General features: G+C 38.2%; 1 protein-coding gene across 1 annotated transcript; it reads right to left on the bottom strand.

Moving 5' to 3' along the window:
- Window positions 1–4,844: 4,844 nt before the first annotated feature.
- delta (protein) lies at window positions 4,845–20,046 on the bottom strand (the record flags this gene model as incomplete). The annotated part of the gene is given in 11 exon segments (NM_001032370.1): window positions 4,845–5,097; window positions 7,220–7,283; window positions 8,528–9,611; window positions 9,812–10,022; window positions 10,167–10,324; window positions 10,584–10,714; window positions 11,483–11,537; window positions 14,769–15,023; window positions 18,759–18,819; window positions 19,366–19,653; window positions 19,899–20,046. Coding segments are annotated over 11 exon segments (2,394 nt in total). The 3' UTR covers window positions 4,845–5,091.
- Window positions 20,047–21,138: the final 1,092 nt, after the last annotated feature.

The following is a 21,138-nucleotide window of genomic DNA, read 5'->3' as shown; positions in this document are numbered from 1 at the left end:
CGTCATCCTAAAAAACCGTCGCCGCTTTGCCGCGTCACATCTGAACGGGACCTTGTCAGTGTAGTACCACTACTGACTGGTGGACATGTATCTGTCCGGTTTCTGCCACTCCCGATCATTCAGAACGCCAATGATAGTCAGATTGAATATTACCTGATCCACAGCAGTCACCGGGACACGGGGAAACTGACGAGGGAAACTGGTATAGGTCGTCGATCGCACAAATGCTTTTATGTATTGTCATCTTATCAACCCTATATTGTGTAGTTTCATGATACAAAAAAGCGATGAGTGTAATTTCATCATTTAGGTGCTGTTTTAGTGTGTTTAGAACTTATGATAACATAGAAAGAAAAAAAAAATCCGTAATTATTGTTTAAAGACAGAATGTTTAACAAGGTGATGAATAATGTTTCCATTATGTGTCGTATAACGGTAGGAGTATCAATGTTTGCCCATATAGTTTTACCAGTATGAACAAAAAAGAATTCTGGTGAAGACGATGACGACTGTGGTTTTGATGTGGATTTGTTAGTAAAACTGGAGAAAAAAAATCATTTTGGAAAGAAGCAGTTTGAAGCACATCTTCATGAGGTCAAACTGCATGAGATTAACCGTACCCGCATGTCCCCCTTCCTAATTGCTCACTGTACTTCCAAGGCCTATATTATAAGAAGTGAATACAGTTGATCTCTTATCTATCGGATTGATTTCATGACCATAATTATACCTGCATAAAAAGTATATATACATGTATAATTATGGCCATCTTCAGTGATTTGGAAAAGAATAGTCGTTGTTATTTACGGCTTGATGTGTGCAATGTCCCCGTCCTTTATGCTTCATCTTCCATTTTCTCTTTCTTTCTTTCTCTCTTCCTCTCTCTCTCTCTCTCTCTTCTCTGCTAGTAAGGTTATCATATTTTGTTATTATTTCCATTATCTGTAAAATGTTTGAGTATACACCAACTTTTTTGTTGTAGCGTAGGGGACGGGGGGGGGGGGGGGGGGGGGTTTAGGATTAACTAAGCATTTTTCTACATATATTTTCTAATTATATTACAGAGCACTTATAATTTTTTTTATTCTCAAGGGGTGTATAAAATACAAGCCATGCTTTTTTAATAGACTCCTCCATTACGTTTCACCACTGTGCCACTGTATCCTTGGTTAATGATATGTTATTGAATTTGTATATATTGCATATTCATTTGAATTTATATTATGTGGAAAAATAAAGAAACCATGAAACCTTGAACAAACGAATTAGTTTCCGAAATATTCTCGGTTTTCGAGATGAGACGGACACACTTTTCTATTTACTTCTTGCCCAGTATTATACAACAGTATGATATACAGTATTATAACTCTACCAATCACCCCTTGTCCGTTTTCCATTTGACAAAGCTTCATTTCTCTTCCTCTTATATTCCCATTTTGTCTCTACCCAACTATGTCTGTCTGGCTCTCTCTCTCTCTCTCTGTCTCACCCAGTCTCTTTCTGTCTCGTCTGTCTTTCTCTTATACTTTTTTTCACACTATACCCAGACATTTTAGTATGTTCTTTCCACTTTTCATATTGGTGTGAGTAATATTCTTTCGAAAATGTTTTCCAATATCTTTTATGTATTTATTTTTGAAATATCACTTTTTAACACACAGTGCATATCTCTCTCTCTCTCTCTCTCTCTCTCTCTCTCTCTCTCTCGCATTGTCTGTCTAAATTAGGCACGTAAGAAATACATTTCGAAATTGACGACATATGCAAAAGTGGTTCTAGTATTCTTAACATTTATATATATATATATATAATAATCCTATTTTTTATAGGGTTGATTAACGACCATGAAAGTACCTGCAACGTAATCAAGATCTTTCTTTCTCTCTCTCTTCCTCTTTCTCTCTCGATTATATGTTTTTTTTTTACTATCAAATGAATCAGAGTACCAATGGTCTGCTGAACATCTCACCGTGGGAAAGCTTGAGCATTTTGTTACCCGTATCCATTATGGTGAAGCTCCTTGTATTACCGTCAAAAGAAAACTGTTCTTTCATGCCACAAAGGAGTTGTAAACAACAGTGCTATGCGCAAAGAAAGAAAGTAAAACGGTAAACGCACGATACGCTTTGTCTGCTCTTGTTGTATTTACAAACTATCATGTCTCTTGTCAATAGAGAGTTCTGAAAGGCCAGGAGATTCACAGGAAGATAAATGGGAATGATTTTTGGAGGATTTGGTAATGGCACAAGGTTAGTCGTTAAGTATAGGTAAGTGGTTAGGATTAGTGACACCATATTGTATAGTCTTTGCGCGGATGTGCAAAAAGTCACAAGTATCTGGTTCTTAAATCCTGTTTATGAATCCAAACGTCGGAAAGATTGCCCCCAATCAACGTGTCTTCTCCCTTGCATTTACCCCTAGACAAAGAAACCCCTTATATTTTTAGTCAAATGTACCAGTAAATCATTTTGTTTATCCGTAATTTCTCTATATACTTCCGTTACGTTATTATCGTGTTTTTCGTCTTAATTTGAAAAAAAAAAAAAAAAATAGATGTAGTATAGAGGCCAAGTACCATATTTTGTAGTTTTTTTAGAGGATGCACTTTGATGCATGAACACATTATTACGACGAGATGGACAGAAGAAAGAGAGAGAGAGAAAGATAGTTAGAAAAAGGGGAGATAAATTGGAAGAGGGAGAGATAGATAGATAGAGTGGAAAGAGTGAAAAGGGTAACTAGATTTATAAATTGGAAGAGGGAGAGATAGATAGATAGATATAAAGATACAGATAGAGTGGAAAGGTTGAAAAAGGTAACTATAGATTTATAAATCTTACAAACTAAATTTCTTTTGCAAATATGACGTCAAGTGTATTCATTTCATCCCCACCATGAAATCCCAAACCCAATCCATAGGGTAATTAAGAAAGGAAGAATTTTAGAAGTTGTTTGTATAAAGAAATGGTCAGGGTCAATGTATATCTCTAAAATATTCTATGCTTAATAAGATTTGCTATACATGTCATTCTTTCTTAGGCAGACACTTTATGTCTGTTATCATTTTAAAAACATGCCCCATACACACACTCTCTTTGCCTATATTTATGTTATTTTTCTTCATCCATTTTGCCATCTTCTCATAAATCTACATAATCTCTTATTCTTAAACATAGTTGTAGAACTTCCAAACTATAGCTTTTCGCATGATAACTTCTCTCTACAACTCTCTTTTATCCATCTTTTCCTTTTTCTCTCATCTTTTTCTCTCTCTCTGTCTTTCACTCTTAATCTCTCTCTTTCTCTCTCCTTCTCTCTCAATATTGATATAACATACCACATTTTCAACAACTTTTGATTCACATTTCTCCAAAGCTCTTCAATTTACGATTACGGTAATATAAAGAGAAATACAAGCGAGTTTTCGGCGGTAACTTTTTTGCGTTTTCTTTATTCGATTTTTCGAATGCCAACAACAGTACCAAGAATAAGTGCTCAACGTACGACGAGAGTTGTTTGAAGTTGAATTAACTTTTAGTTTTATCCACATTATGTACAAACTGTACACTTCTGAGCTATAGAAATATACATAGCATATACAAAAATGACTTTAACAATGTGTAGTAAAATTGGCCAAGAGCGTGAACACTTTAATTCAGAACAATATTCTTGAATTTTCTTGAATCTCTCAAAAACATTTAAATATTAATGTTTGTGATGAGTTGTATTGGTAAAGCTAACAATAACACGATTGCTCGCAAGATATGAGCACAACGACTTACATTTTGGTCCCTCTGCATAGCAAAAATTTAAGTTACAAAGTGAATTAATTTATAAAAAAACCACATGGCTTTTCATATATTTGCCGTCCGTTAGACCTCCATCAAAATTCATTTTCTAGGAAAGAGCTTCTGAATGTAACAAATGAATGATGATGGAATTCTATGGAACCGACTCGATATCATACGTCACAAGAGTACGATTAAACGTATGCTTCACATCATAACTTTTGTTTAAATAACAGAATCAAACGAAAAAATTTCTCAACTCACAAAAATATATAAAATATATCAAGAAAACTTTATATCTCAATAATTTAACACATCAGTAGTAGTAATAGTAGAAGAAGTAGTACATTTTCTACAATGTGTACTTTAAAATTTTCTTATTAAATCTTTTTTTTTTTCATTTTCTTTCTCATATTTAATAAATATAAGTAGCAAATTTGGAATACAAAAACGACTGCTACTTCCATGTCTGATCTATAGTGTGAGTGAATAATTACGTACTGATTACGACTGGTGAGCAAGTCCAATAAAACGGTGATGAATTTCTACACGAGTTTTTGAATGAAATTGGCAAGATTCTGCCCGATATTTATAATGTCACTTTTCACAACACAGCTCCACTGATAACATTCTATAGCCTACAGAATTTGAACGTTTTGCAGAAACCGTATATTGTGTTTATATGTTTCAGATACAGCACATTTTGTGAAACTTTGTACAAAGTTTAATGATGAAGTAATGCCAAGAATAGCTCTTGGTGAATCCTGTTTTTTGTTTTCTTCGTCTTCTCCTTCCCCTGGTTTCGTATATGATTTGGGATATGGTATATTGGTGAGCGCCTGGTTTATTGGATCTTCGAATATGAATAATCATGATTAAATTGTCGATTGCAAATTACAGATAACAATAACAATCATTTAAATATTGCTGCGTGTAAAAGAACACAATAATTTAAATTCTTTTATCATAAGTCTTGTTATCTTTCCAAAAAGGCACACAACGGCTTTTTATCTCCAAAACATTGTAGACAAATGGATATGAGAGCTGCTTCAACCAGATAACCTGGTATGGCATGAAAGATTAAACGGTGCATAGAATTTGGTGGCGATAATTTTTCTTAAAAGATATTTATTTAGATCAATTAGTTCGGCGCCCTCCATTTTATTTATTAAGTCTCTCCTTCTCTCTTTCTCTCGTTGGGTATCCACCTATGAGCGGCGCTGTTCCATGGCAGTGGGTGATAGCGTTGAATACATAGCGCATGAAGAAAATAATATTGCAACATCTTCCCCCTCTTCTTGTCTCATACCTGTACATGGGAAATACAAATGAAAACATTGGTCAGTTCACGTTATCATATAAATATACAGAGAAAGAGTGGTTGCAGAGGTAAATCAAGTAAAGTAAAGTTATTGTACAACTAGTTTCAAGCAGTTACATTGGTTTTTTTAAAAACTAAATTCATTTTCTTGTCGCGGTCCCAAGATCTAATAAAACTCTGTCGAATGATGTGTTTTTCTCTCTCCAATATTGGGACCAAAACATGGTCTTTCTGTGGAGCTCATTAGCATATGAATGTTATGACAACAAACAAGCGTGCAGAGCGGCAAACATAGGAGGCGAGGCACGCGATTGGTCCTTACATCGCTTGCACCTGGTACCCCTAATAACCACGTGATTCAAACAGTCTCCATTCAATCGCGCCGCGAGCCATGCATCAACAATACACCGCCATTGACTTGCCCCTTTTTTCTACAATGCCTCCTTTACTATACAAGGCTTGATTTGTTCCAGGTTTATAATTTTGTATTGGTCACGGTCCAAAATAATAATAAAAAAAGTAACATGAAAACTAATACAGAAATAAGTTCCAGGTATGATTCAGGTATAATCAAATCAATTTATTATTTTCCCCTGTAGGCTTTAACGCTTGATTGTAATAATGTAGTAGTGGTGGAAGACTATTGCAGAGTGTGGCTGTGATTTGGTTAGAGTCCAAAGCCTACGTGCAGCGCGGAGTAACCTGACCTTACTCGCGTGGATGGTGACCCCTACTTATTAGACGCGAATGGTACCTCAGAAGGGTAATAAAAATGGCCTGGCGTCAAAGAACGGATATCATTCATTCTTCCTTATTTTGATGTTGTTTGAGTTTTTAATCCATTTTGTAATGTATTTACTTTCAATGCCAAAAATGTGCAAAAACAAATCAAATCGATTATTTTGCTCCTCTTACGTTTATGCTTTAGTCTACGAAAACATCACACTTTTCAACGTGCAAATCAACTCATCTAATGAATTAATTAAATCTAAGTCACTTAAGCGAACATGATTTGAGACACTTTTTTTTATTTCGATTTAAATCTTTAAAAATAAATTGAAATATATCACTTTCCCCATCAAACAAAGGCTTAAGAGTTAAGTTCAATCCGAACGGTTATTATGAAACGCATATAGCCAGCTAAGTAGAATAGGCTTGGTGCCGTGATAGGTCAGTCCCATCTAAACGACCTGCATTCTCTGCGTGCCGTCAAGACTTGCTCACCCTACGGCTCTTCCCTTACTATCTAAACTCCACCATGCCCTATCCATCACACTGATACCATAGACCGACTATCCGCCCATCATCTCATCTACTCAACACTGTATTGAACAGACAGCCGAGCTATAGTATGCCCATCATTACGACCAATGATTGTACAAGTTATCATACAACTATCATATCGCCCACACCAAACCTACGCATAGCTGCACCGTTCTCGCTGTACGCAACCCTCGCCAGCACTATACAATAATGGCCATTGGTATATCAATAATAATTGTTGCTATATATTTTAAAAGTCAGCCAAAACATCGCTCGATTCGATGATTTTGTTTTGAAACTTGAACAAGTCGGATTCTGTTCTACCCTTAGATGTATACTTTCTCGAGATAATGTTGAACGCTCATTGAGATAACAACGTCCAAACTCGACAAACTTTTCAAAACATTTACGACAGCATAAAGGCGCCGAAATGAGATAACAAAGTACATTGGTGTTATAGTAGACATCCTAATGTAACTGCTTGAACTAGTTATATTTTTATACAAAACTCAAGTTAAAAAAAAAGCAATGTGGGTGATATATTTGAATCAATATTAGGGGTGGAATGTTTTTATGACTTACTCATCCAATCAAAAAATACAATAATAAAACAAGAACAAAACATAACAACTCATTTAACAAGTTCAAAAGCATGAAACAATGTCAGCATTGCTTCTGTGGTCAGCCAAGCTGAGAATTATATTGAGGTTGTATCACTGATTGATGAAGACTATGGTCTGAAACCTCGTCCATATAGCCGGTAAAACATCACAACTTAATGGAACGATATTGATTGATGCTAAGCTTAGAGATCAATGATGAAATAGAAAACATGGCTGATAATTACCTCAGTTGCGTGTAATCCGACAGACGTCGACGTTGTCGTTCCCCTACTATCCTCGACCACAGCCCTATAAAAAGACAAAAATAAGAGAACATATGTTACCAGGATAAAGCTAATATGAATATGGTTGACTATAGTACGCAGAATATTGATTGTCGCTTCCTACCACATGTATAGCATACTAGCATAGCATGTTTTGTTACCGCATATATTTTCTCGTCACCCTTTCGATCATGCACAGTTTTAATTAATCTGATCCATCCTCAAATGCTATTACAGCTCATGCATTATGCAACACATACATGTAACACAAAACGACAGTTTCATTCTAAATGTCTAACTTGGGTGAAGAATATTGTTGTTTTAGCACCGTTTTATAATAATAATTATTATTATTAGGGAGGAATGTTTACATATACATCGAAACATAGTCACCATAATAATCTCTTACACAATACTGCCGCCCATAAAATGTACAATTCATTCCAGAATATTTTCGTTGTTTTCCAAAATGACTGAGAGGGGAATAATAAATTAAGCTACTACTTAGGGATAAAAACGACTTTAATCAACTTCCATTTTTATGTTATGAAGTATCAATTAATTTCACACAAGGTCCGTGAATATCAATATTTAAGAGTCACCTCAAATAAGCCTTTTCAAATTCCAATTCCCAATCTTTTCATATCTAATACCTCATGGTGGAAGCTTTATAGTATTGTTTTGTCACGATTCAAGCGACAGTGCCAATGAAGGCAATTTACAAAACACTAGTGAATTTTATGTACATGACGACTCTTTTCTCCCCACGAAGAGTTTCATTTATCCACATCACCGACAACAACCCTCAGAATGAAGATGTATTCCCTAATCGCGTTTAGTAACCTTGACTACAGAGCATCTACATGCACGCATTATCTGTCGAAATCAAACTCCCTTTTCAGTCACTCAGTTAGCGAAGTAGTACGCTGAACCCTTCTGTTTTCATCGAAAACAAGTATCATTCCTTCGAAATATACGAACTCGATTAAATGCATGCATGCTGACTGATATATATAATTCACTCCCTTTCTACATGTTGAAACTGAAAGGGATGGATATTCATAATCAATTTTCTGCACATTCGATTCTGTGGTAAAATATCCCTCCCTCAACGGTATATACATAATTATGTATGCTCTACCATCCTCCCCATCTCCCTGAAAACAAACTGAACAACCATTCTATTCGTCAATCAATATGGAAAACATGACACAATATTGTTAGATTTAGATTGTTTGCATTGTAACTACGATGTGTATATATACTTACGATATTTGTGAGATGGGGCACGTCCCTGTGTGTCTAGGCGTACTCTGAGATGAAGAACTTTGACTAGGCGTTTGCAATGAGTCTGTTCTCTTAAGTTGCACTGATTTTTCATCATAATAATAATATTCTTCAGAGTCATATCTCGGAAAAGATTGTCTTGCTTGTGGCGCATAGTTCATACTTGATGACGTTGGAATAATCATCAATTTGTTCACTGAAGGCGGCGGCCCTTCATACTCTTTAATTGAGTAATGATTTGTTTTTTTTTGTTGCAAAGCTGACGACGTATTTTGCGACGCTTTGCTATATGTGTCCTGCTCTTTGTTGCACACTTTTTCACTTATGCTCAAGAGAGGCAGTACTTTTTCCTCTTGCGAAAAATTGTCTTTATATGTGTGCCTATTCCTGTTATTTGGTGTCGATGTCGTATTTGATTCCAGGTCGTTTTGTCTTGGATCAGGGTGATGTTGTTTCCTGTACACTACAATAATCAGTATAATGACGAGCACAATGACCAATAATCCAAAAGCAACGTAGATAGCCAGCTGCATGGTATCCGATAATCCAAAGTTGGTGATGGGTGAACTGGTAGCACGGAGGTTAGGCTGTTGGGAACCACGCTGCCAGTCTGTAGAAGGCTTCGGTGTTTGCTCTTTACCAGTCGATTGCGTACATGTTGTACCTATCCATCCTTCAGCACACTCGCACATGAATCCTCCCATTACATCTTGCAGACAGGTTCCTCCATTTTCACAAGGATTGTCTCCATCACAAACAGTGAAATGATCGCTACAGTTGGGTCCGCCGAATCCGAAGGCACATTCACAACGGTAGTCATTCACCAAATCGAAGCAAACTCCACCGTTCTTGCATGGTGACGCGACGCAGTCGTTGACGTTGTTCTGGCAGTGATCACCGTTAAATCCTCGAGGACATTCACAATGGACCGAATCAGATTCCGCGCGGCAGGTACCACCGTTTTCACATCCATGTGTTGCGCAGAGGTTCTCCTCACATCGATCTCCACGGAAGCCATCTGGACATCTGCATTGGTAGGCCACGTTGTTGTTCAGGCATGTAGCTCCTGCATCAAACAAACAAAATGAAATGTACAGATTAGTCCAGTTTTCTATATTAACTGTCACATTTATATTAGAATTGTCTCACTATCGCTGAGTGCATGTTGTGAAATTCTATAATTATTTCTTTCAGAAAAAGATCCCGCCCATTCATTCGATGTTTTTTATAATACATTTATGAAATAAGAAGTGTATGGTAACGTACCGTTGCGGCAAGGCGATGAAGAGCAGTGGTCACGGATCTCGCAGTGAGTGCCGGTGTAACCCTCTTGACAGGCACAACGGTAGCCATCGAATGTTTCAGAACATGTGCTGCCATTCATGCACATGTTGGAGTCACATCGAGGAACTTGCGTCTGGCATAAATCCCCAGTGTAACCACCAGGACAGAGGCACGTGTAGCCATCAGAACCACTCTGTAAAATACAAGAAAAAGAGAATAAACGTAAGTCACATGACGTTATCTAAGGGGGTTTAACTCAAACATTGTTTGAAGACCACTAACGTTACAAGCTGGACATGTTTATAGATTAAACTTTGTAATGAGGGTGTTTCCTTACCCTGCAAGTACCTCCATTGAGGCAAGGACAAGTCTCGGCTGTCTCACAGGTGTGTCCAGTGAAGCTAGGTAGACAGTAGCATTGGAAGCCCAGGGGTCCTTCATTGCGACACGTTCCACCATTCATGCATGGATGCTGGTTGGTGCAGTAGTTCAGATCTGAATCAGGGGGAGGAGAGGATAAAAGGTTAACTTCTGCCAAGTATGACATCGAATCTTATCAACTAAACATAACTTTGTGCCTTCTTTGATGACATCAGGATAATCTTCTTATTATTTTTCTATACAAGTATATCCTTTATTGTTATTGATGTTAGATAGCTGAGATGATATCTTTTAGAAGTTCCCAGTTTAGTTATCATAATCAGGTTGTAAAAATAAGGTTATAAGACTTGTTAGATTTTATAAGAATATTTACCTCTTTCGCATAGGAGTCCTCCCCAGCCTACATTGCAGACGCACTCCCCTGGTACGGTACAAGTCCCTTGCTCACAGCCAGCGTAGGTCTCGCATTGGTCACATGCTGTTCCTTTGTACCCATTATCGCACCTATCAAAGAAAAATATAATAACATTATTGATTTATCGGAATTTCATTGGGATTCTCTGCTATATGAATAATATGGTTCACATAATGCAATTTTGAACTAAATAACAGGTGACGTGTAAATCCGTAGATCGAATTATCCACGTTTAGTCTCAATTCATTAACTTTGAATGGAATTTCCACGGACCTAATAAGTGTGTATTACTTTATCATACGTGACAAGATCATCATGAACGTATGGAGGATCGAGTCGGAGTCGTTCTGCATATGCCATCGACATATCTTGGGCACTGCTAATGAAACAAGACGTGGGCATTTGAGCTCAGCACCGCTCTCCTGTATACCTTGTAATTTAATCAACGCCGCGGCTTCATCGAGACACGCGTGGCGCATAATCTTCCAAGAGGTAAAAGGCGTTTGCGTTTTACAGATTTAATATTCATATGTTTTCAAGACACCGACCTTGTTCGCGACATGGATCAGAGTTAATGGATACCAAAAATGAGATGGAGAGAAAGAGGGAGGTTGCTACGAAGGTATAAGGAAACAGAGGCAGAGGAAGAATGGTACGGTCGATTATAATCTACTCAGCCTAAAAGCTATCTTATCCATCACATTGTTTCGACTTTCGAGATCTTTAACGCCATCTATTAGTTATTCATAAGTGATTTCAAATAAAATGACATTATTTGTCAAGAAGAAAAAAGTATACAATAGTATTTCAACAATCACTTTAATCTTCGAGAAAAGGTTGTTTCTACATATTCTTACCTGCAGGAGTTAGGTGAGTCGCAGGAACCATGCACACATCCTTCTGAACAAACGGCTGTAAGGAAAGGGAGGATATGAGAAGAGAAAGAACGCATTAGACTTGATGAATGAAAATAAATTGCTGAATCAATGGTACATTAGCTATTCCTCAGAAAAATTGCCTAGCTAAATTTACTGCGCATGCTCTGATGGTCTAGCAGCTACCCTGGTGGTTCAATATAAGCAGTTACACAAGCCCATTGACATAGTCCTCGCTCTCCGGCTGCGCTATGTTTGTTTTCGGCTCATGTTCAACATCCCTACCTCTTTGGGGAAACCTCTAGAGAGTTCATGTTGCATCTAACCAAACACCCTTCATATCTAACATCTTTGAATTTGTCACTTTCATTGTCATCGAGTTTCTTCCTATCGCTTTCCCTCTCTTTCTTGTTTTTGTTTTTTTGTTGCTCGTGCTGTCTTTTGCCTTGCATTCCCTATTCCTATTCCTGAGTGTTTAGTAAAGAATCTTGTACAAACGTAAAGATTGAATCGATGGGGAAAAACCTGGCTGACCCGACCGCTTACTATGAAATCCTTCGGGCTTTCCGATACAGCGAGGGTGATAAGCTCAGCGCCATTTTACGCCGAGATGAATTGAATGTGTGAAGGAAAGAGTAGATCGAGGCACGCAATCTTAAAAGCGCTCCAAATCCCCATGCATCCTCCACAGTATCCCTTTTAAATACAGCTGGAGGGGTTGTATATGTTAATCAGAATTCGCGTCTTCTTCATCAATGAATGTACACCCACGCAAAACTGCATCAGGTATAGTTGTGATATTTCTGCCTGTGATAGTACGTTTGGCTTTGCCTTCAATGCTAGAAACACCGACCTGTTTTGTTTCCGATTTCTTTACATTGGCATACTCTATACTTTATAGGCCTGAACTTTGAAAAAATACAAAATAACATCCCGATAGCTATATGAGCAGATGGCTCTTATCCTGACGATTCCCGTAATTTTGATGGGGGTCAAACCAAAAACCGACCTTAACGATGTTTGAAGAGGAGGGAAATGAATGGAGTGGCAGGCAGTAGTTCATTATGTTAATGATATGCATAGTGGAATCGTGGTTTTTCTCAGGTCGCGTGTGCATCAAGAGCTCTAGTCGCGAGTCTGTCTCGCGTGCTCTCTGTATATCGCAGGCCATTGATCAATGCAGACAGTTCACAGATGAACCCAGGGGCGTATTGTGGCCTCCATTCAAAATTGGGTCTATACAAGAAAAAAATCTCTGGACGCGTTCGTCCGCAACCTTGCTGGCAATTAGCATCATTACCCAATCAGCCAAGATTGGTTTGAATTCTTACTCATTGGTTTCAAACAACAATCATTATTGTTTTAAAAATACATTCCCGGAAGCTTGGACTCTAAAGTACATGTAGGAATGTCCCCATAACAAAGTTAACCCTCTTTATTTCCAACTGATTCATCATGACTTACAATCAGTTGTTCTCACTCCGAGAGGAATTTAATTTGAACTAATTAGATGGTTTAATAGAATCGGTTTACTGTAAACGTTTTATTCGACGCGTCTACCATTTTCAATTCATGTTAAGTTGGCACAAAATGTTTCATACAAAAAGTCTAGTCTGCACGTGACCTTAAAATTGGCGCGCTTTCTCTAACAGACGTGTGAATCACACAATAATTCCCGCGGAGCCTTAAAATGTGAAGTTTAATAAATCTAACATTGTGTTTTCCAGCATTATGCTATTTCTAAAGAGGTTTCCATGCCACCAGAAAGAGGATTTCAATACCATCCTTGTGCCTTCTATTCACAACCTATCACACGTGAAAGGTACAATGGCACAAGACCAGGTGTTCGCTACAATTCTACAGATGCGCCCTCGGAATAAAAAATAGAAAAAAAGAGGAAGATCCATCACACCCAATGTAGGCAAGCCATTCACACAGCCATGACTTATGAAAAATAGATGGATAGAAAACAATCGATGTCTGTGTCAAAAGCCAATCCATGCAATAAAAAAGGGATATGATGAGCACTACGCCATCAGGAGGATTTTGGATAATGCGAATAAAGTGGGGGAATTTAGATGCGTCGCTGGGAGCGTGGTATATCCACGTCGGGTATTGTATGTACTCTAGATCGATAAGACTTCTCGTATTTCAACACGGACTAAAAGGAACTGATTTGAGAAATGGGTAAGAGTATATGAATGGTGATACGGACAGCCATGCATGAAAAGCATCAGACCGCCTGCATAATGCGCCCGTAATGTATACACAACTGAATAGTGCAAACATCAAAAAATTTACACGTCAATTCATTTCGATTGCGGCATAGAATTTCACTACAGTCTGTTATTTTTTATGGCGTGTGCATCACTCACTGGCTGAGCTATTATAGTAACTCAGTAAGCTTCATAACATATCGAAAGTCACATATTTGCAAGAAAATGAAATATAATTTCTTTAATGAAAAATAAATCAAAGCGTAAAAAGTTACAAAAACAATGAGTAACCTAACCACCCGTGAAACTCCTTAGCAAAATCGTTTCCCTTTTTTGTCTATGAAATGCTTTAACTTTACTTGACTCATTTTATTTGCAGAATGGAAAATTTTCTCAATTTTCACATCTTTCTCGCCATCTCGAAGTAGCGGTTTAGAACGGGGTGAAAGAATAGACTCTGGTCTAAATTGAATTTGGCAGTTGGCGGGTAGAGCTCAACTCAGCTCGTGATGGTGGAGAGGGGCGACTATGCGCGGAATCCCAGATACGATGTGCGATTTTATTTCAATCTCCCTTCACATCCTTCCAATTACCCTAGAGAAATGGCCAAGGATGGAATCCCTCCTGATAGACCACGGAGGAATATAATCTCCCCGTATAGAAAGAAGGATGTTAGATACCTAGCTCTATGATTGACTCAATTTGGAAGGCATGATTTATTTTCATTCCCAATTTGAATGGTACATATCTGGGGCATCGAATTTTCTTGGAAATTAAAAATTCTATAAAAGAAATAATGAAACGATGATCTATGTTCTGTCCCTTTGATGGACGTTAATAATTCTGGAGTAAATTGAAGTGTTATCTCTTCAGCTAGTCTGAGTCAAAACACACGGCAACGCTGCTATCTTCTTTCAAACAAATACTTATTGGCGCATCCCGTTCGGGCCTCTCGAAAATAAACCTACGATACCATTATCATTCGGTGTTATCAGTCCCGGTTGGTGTTTTGTTTTAAAACAATTTAGTGGTTATTAATCTATTTTGCTTACCATGTTCGCACCAGTTGCCTTCCCATCCGTCCATGCAGACTCTCCCACCATCTTTATCGCACAAGTAATGCCCAAAGAGGTCATCTTTCGGGATACAGGCGTCTCGACACTGGGACCCGTAGTAGGTTTCAGCGCACACCACCCTGTAGGAGTAGTCCAGCGTGTGCAACGACGTCGGGTAAGTATAGTTGGACCAGGTCGTGCTGACGTTCAACGATCTATGGATTCGCAGGGTTTCAAGGCGCCTTCGGTTTCCTGTATCATGGATGAAAGAAACGAAAACGATTAATATGATGGTAAATTAAAACACTTTATTTGTAATATCATTATACATATTTCAACTTGGTAACCTTGTGATTTTCGTCAATCATCTTCATTTGTGAACATTATATTAATAGACATTTAATATCTCTGGTTCTAGGTATTATTATTGGACTGGGCATACATAGCTGCCCTGGATTTAAGAAGCCCTCTCCGGCTGGCATTATTCTCTCCTTCACTGGTTCATTTTGGATCGCTCGACCTAACACTCACTCGGCCCATCCAAGCGTCATTGATATCGCTTACACGTGGAGTGAATTCATGCATCAAAAAAGAAAATTAGCATGATTATTCTACCACATTATGGATTGCCATCCATCCATCTGCTCATTACTCCCAGTTCGTGGGAAACAGGTAGGTTATAGGCCTACATTTTATACTAGCGTTAAAAAGGAAGACCCTCTCCCGTTTTATTTGTTACAAAAACCACCATCCTATAGTCCATTGATGAAACAAAAGCTATTATGATTTAGATTTTTTTTCACGCAAAAATACACTTCTAATATTTATGGATACATAACAATCATCACGGGTTACAAATTTCCCGCGGTTAGGGGGTTCTCGTCCAAGGCCAACTATTGATGAGAGGTGTGTTTCGATCGCGTGGCTGTCGCGTGGTAGGCGTGCTACAGTGTACACCTGTCTTATTAAATGACCACCCTCCCAATAGATATAACAGTCACGTGACCTTGACCTCCACATCACCCTTTCTCCCATTTCGATCCTTAAAAATGAGCAACATTTTGGTATCAACAAACAAGGGCCAAAACGGTCATCAGTATATTTAACATCTCATTCCGACATTCATAATTCATTTTGGAGAAGGAAATGATGAAGAAAACATCGAATCTGTGTTCTATTCTTAGCCGCATCCAGAAATGTCCTTATATGCAGAGGATGTTTGGTGGAGCTGGAGCGACCAGTGAATGTATTTTCATTGCAAATAGACGGCATTCCAACACAAGCGACCCCAGTAGCACCAACCAATCATACTGGTACCAGCTGCTTCGCATTGGTCGACAAGATAACCGTAAATCTACCAGCTTTAGAATTGGACGTTTTCTTCTCACTACAGTTAATTGCCAAAATGATACTTCCTCGCAAGATCGGTTATAGGCCGCCTGGTCTGTGTTGCTCAAATCATTTGCGTTTAGGTCCATTCTCAAATCGACGTGAAACATCAGCGAGCTAGTACTAATTTCACCGCGAGAATCATGAAACGGGTGTTCGGCGAAGTGCGCTCCCACGGTTTCATGCAAAATTTTAATTAACCAAATTTCACCTCGAATTTTTCCCATGTCCTTCAATTGAGCCGTTCTTATCAACATGTAACAAAATACGATAAGATTCTGTCTATCTATCCCACCCCCCCCCCTCTCTCTCTCTTTATATTTCACACTTTCTAGTGAGTGGCAATGTAAGTTCAACGGGTGAAGGATATATGTGTGTGGCATACTGCAAATAATTATATCAGTTTAAAATTATGTGGTTGGGGGCAGATGGCTCCATTCCCACGGCCCTCTCATCCAAAACAAGTTGCGTATGATAATTCAAGGCACGCGAATGAAAAATGGATTGCACTATCATAAACAACTACCCATAAAAACACAATAGATGAATTATGACCTCGTTGTTTGAAAACCTATAACAAATTAAAACGATGATCAAAATAATGAATATTTCATAACATGCTGGTACACCGTCAATGATGATTGTTATCAATCATATGAAAATATGATATAGTTACTACTACAATGAATCGACTACTAAACTAAATTATGCTTGAGGGCATCGCAATACATCATCCATGACCTTAATGTTAAAGTACTTAATCAAATATGTAGGCATATATGTCTAAATTTACACAATCACAGAAAGTCACATTGATATAATGTAGCCTACATCATCGTAGCTCAACTTCAGAATGAAGTACACGGTACAATTGCATTGGGAGTGTGCTATTGTCGTCCATTGATTAGGCGGGCTCCACGCAGTCAGCCATGCAATGATGCTGCTAGTATAGTTAGGCAAAAAATACTAGTTGCTCCACAACCGCATGATGCATGTGTGGTGGCGATAAATCCTTCGTTCTCCAGGCCGTAGGTATTCCATGCCAATATGGCCTCAGAGATAGTCAATTGATGAATAGTTCTTTAAAGTTCATTTAGTATTCTTAAGCACCTAGTTGTGAAATAGTTCAGCAAAAAGTAGGATTATACCGATTTTCTATCGGCATGCAGCAAAATGGTCTTTACTGTAACAGAGGTATATTGTTCGGAATATTTTCCCCAGTAAAATTCCAAATAAAGCCCACTTGCTGGTATCGAAGGTATCAAGAAAACACCCACATCCGGTGTTTGATTTATACAAGTCAAGACATGAAGGGGGTAGGTGCGGACCATGTGTGTCAAAACTATACCCCTTTATAATCAAAGAACTCCGGGCAGGGGGGAACATTTTATTGCTCTGCAGGCGGAAGTCATTTATGATCATCCATTATAGTCTGGACGTATAGGAGGAAGTAAAAAGAAAGGTCGATTTTGGAATGGTATAAAAGCGTAATCACGACTCGGGATGTAACATGAATCACAGAGGAGAATGGAAAATGAAAGAGCGTCCATATAGTATAGTATTCCAGAGGAGATGACTCCGAGAGATGAGCTTCGAGAGATGCTAATTCGCTTTGCAAGTTGATATGTCACATCGTATTATTCCAAACATAGTCCACGCGTGTGCTCCTTCCAATTGTTACCTGATGTGAGCCCGTGTTGGTGACAATATAATAATAATCCACAATGAGCTGGAGCATGTAAGCTTGCGAGGAGGCGAGTGGAAAGAAGATGCCTCGATAACAGATGAGTGTCTCGTTATTGACATGACTTTTGAAGAATGTATCCACGGCGGGGTGTGAGCCTTTACACGCATTAACATCCATTGAATCGAAGAAGTGAAGTGAGGAAAGGGGGGGGGGGTGTTGCTGGAACATAATTCTTCATTGGTGTCATGTACATGTGAAGTGATAGCGATCCGTAATTAGTATAATATAAATCCAAGATTTGCAGTGGCAGAGGCTGATGACGACGCAAGTTTTGACGGATATGTAGGGAAAATTATCTTGAAGTTTGAAGTGTTCAGAATATCTTGTCACGTCACCGTCAAAGAATGTAAATCCAGATAGACCAGGTCGTTGATACACTAAAACATTGCACCGTAGTATACATGTAATTTCTTTAAATATACCAAGTATCGTTAATAATAATTACTGACATCATCATTAAATAAAAACAACATATTGATACAAATACAATAACACAATACAATAACTGTAGCCTGTATTAGAATGAGTGTAGGCCTATCCATCGTTGACTGGACTATACACCATGTGCCATTACATAGTTTGGAGTAACAACACGATTATAATAGTTAAAGCAGTAAACGTAGAAAAAAACTGACAAATTAGTTAAAAAGACTAATAAAATGCAAGAAAAATAAATAAGGAACACTAAAAACAATAAACACAAGTGAAATGTGTTGAATGTTATGACTATACAATCACTATTGTTTGGATGTGAATAGTACAGGTGCCCTTTATTGACATAATAGAGGGGTGTGTCAGAGGAATGCTTCCCATACCCCTTAAAATACACAATAATCAAAATAAATCCTCACCATCTTTGAACCCTGTGCTGCTCTCGTCATGCCAGGCATCTAGGGCGAGTGAAAAATCACGCTGTAAATTAGAGGAAAAAATGTCGTTATCACAATAAAACAATAAAATACTTGGTTGTATAAGCCATGTTACTTGATATTGGAGTTACTGATAATGACGATGTCGTTAACATTTTGAAACATAACAACACAAATCTCTTTCAACTCCTGTTGCATTATAAGCCCACTATTTATTACATACCACCGAGGAGAAACTAGGGCATTATTTGAAAGGATAGTAGATAATGGTTGATGGGATGGTATTATGGAGGAGATACCCCCTTCGAAGATGAGTTCAGTTTTCATTAAAAGGGGCTACTCAACCATGGCTGCTTCCAGTACAGTTGCGGGTATTGCTCTCCCCCCCCCCCCCCCCTATTCACCATAAGAAACATCATGCGCATCTTATTGATTGAATTGATGAAGGCAAAATCACAGAATTTTCACACGCTCACAAACTTCAAGCTCCTTCTTACAATGTAGAAAATACACAAATAATGGAAGGGAATGAAATCATTCAATGTAAAATAAATGATCAATGTGTTGTATCACTGAAAAGGTTACTTACCGGCCAGTCGATATCAAAATCAATTTGTATTAATCCATCATGAACTTCGAAAGAATTTTCTCCCAAAACTGATGTATTCCGGAAAGCAAATGTGCATTGTCCTGGCAAGGGTTCCTCGGGAATTTCGCGAAGAAAATGGAGCAAGCACACTGTGAAATATGTTCTACATGGTCCGACACACTGATCAGTACTTGTATTATTCCCACAACATTGTCCATTGATATCCTTGGCTTGGTCGTTGGAAAAGGAGTTGAGGCGAAGTTCGAATGTCCCTGCAGCTGTTGTGACCTGTAGAAAAACACACATAAATGGAAAATATTAATATACTATTTTTGCCATTCATGAATATGCGATGCAGCTGGATCATGGATGTTCTGAACGTTCGTTCGACATGCCGTATCTCTCGGCTGAGCGTATGGCCGTTATCGGCGTTCGGTAACAGTAAACCGCTTATAGTATACTATGGTTATTGGTGGGTGAGTTCGATTGCTGAAATCGAACAAACTAAGGGTGTATAAAACATAAATTCTTACCTTGGAAATAATGCTAATCCATTGCAGAGCAAAAATCACTGTATTACTCCAGTTAAAACGCCCCATAGTTCCAAAAAACATAGCACGCCAAGAAGGCAGTGCGGCCGATCCGTTATTCCTTTCTTATCAGTCCTCTCAAGTCTGCGAGCTTTGATCAACTTAGCTTGCTCCGTTTGCTCTCTTTGTCATTTTCGGGCTCTCTCTCTCTGCGTTTACTACGCCCCGCCCATAAGTGTGGACAAGCCGATCAGCCGACCAATCAGAGCTCCCACACGCGTGCCTTGGTTTCGAGGATAGACTGAACAAATAATCACGAGAGAGGGCGGCAATCTACTTTTGTCACTGATGCCAAGTTCTCATGTTGCACAAGTATAATGTCAAATTTGACAGTACTGTGTATATACTCCAACTCAAATAAAAAATATATTCGAAATATATATCTAACTAAAATGTTGCTCATCCATACGATATAAATGTAGAAATTGATGAAAACTCGCGAAAATTACTTTATCATCGCCGAGAAGGATGCACGTGTGTATAATCCGACTGTCAGATTGTAAATCCAGGTATAATGTCGTATCACTTGTTGCGAAATGCTGGCTTCGTAAGTTCCAAGTATATCAAAAGTTTGACTGTTCGTGAGGACTGCTTTTTGTTTAATAACCCCGACTGAGCAAGACGCTCTCCTTTATATACCAGCCCTCGGCTCGTGCCAATGTTTTGCATATGCATAGGATTATGGCCCGTGGTCGCGTGGTGCTGGATTTTTTTGTGTGTGCTTTAAATCCGGATTATCTCTTGCCACGGTCCAATGTTCATTATCGATGTGCCTTCTACAAAACAAGCCGGGCCTGTTTTTTCCTCCTCACTGAGCTCTTCTTTTATGTTTGTTAACTAAAACCTTCATTTTATGGCTAATTGCATGCTGGCTTGGCAGTTTATAGGACTTTGTGTTAGCTCTAGTTTGTAAAGGATAACACATTAGTTCGCGTGCCTTCAAACTCAAGAAGCCTAAACCTTACTACCAATACAACATGTTCATTCATACGGGACAAAATTATAAAAACATCTAAAAGCTAACAGTCAAGTAACTAATGGACTCTAGAAATCGTTTTATGAATATTGAACCTGTCAGATTCCATCTTTTACCCTTTTTTATTTTTAAAATTTATATTTATATTTAGTCAGCTGATGTATAATTATTTTTCATCACATTCGATAAACTTCATAATTTTCTGTG

Source organism: Strongylocentrotus purpuratus, unplaced genomic scaffold, assembly GCF_000002235.5.
Source record: "Strongylocentrotus purpuratus isolate Spur 01 unplaced genomic scaffold, Spur_5.0 spur5_scaffold_5, whole genome shotgun sequence".
NCBI classification, from domain to species: Eukaryota; Metazoa; Echinodermata; class Echinoidea; order Camarodonta; family Strongylocentrotidae; genus Strongylocentrotus; species Strongylocentrotus purpuratus.
This window is presented reverse-complemented; position numbering and strand designations above follow the sequence as displayed.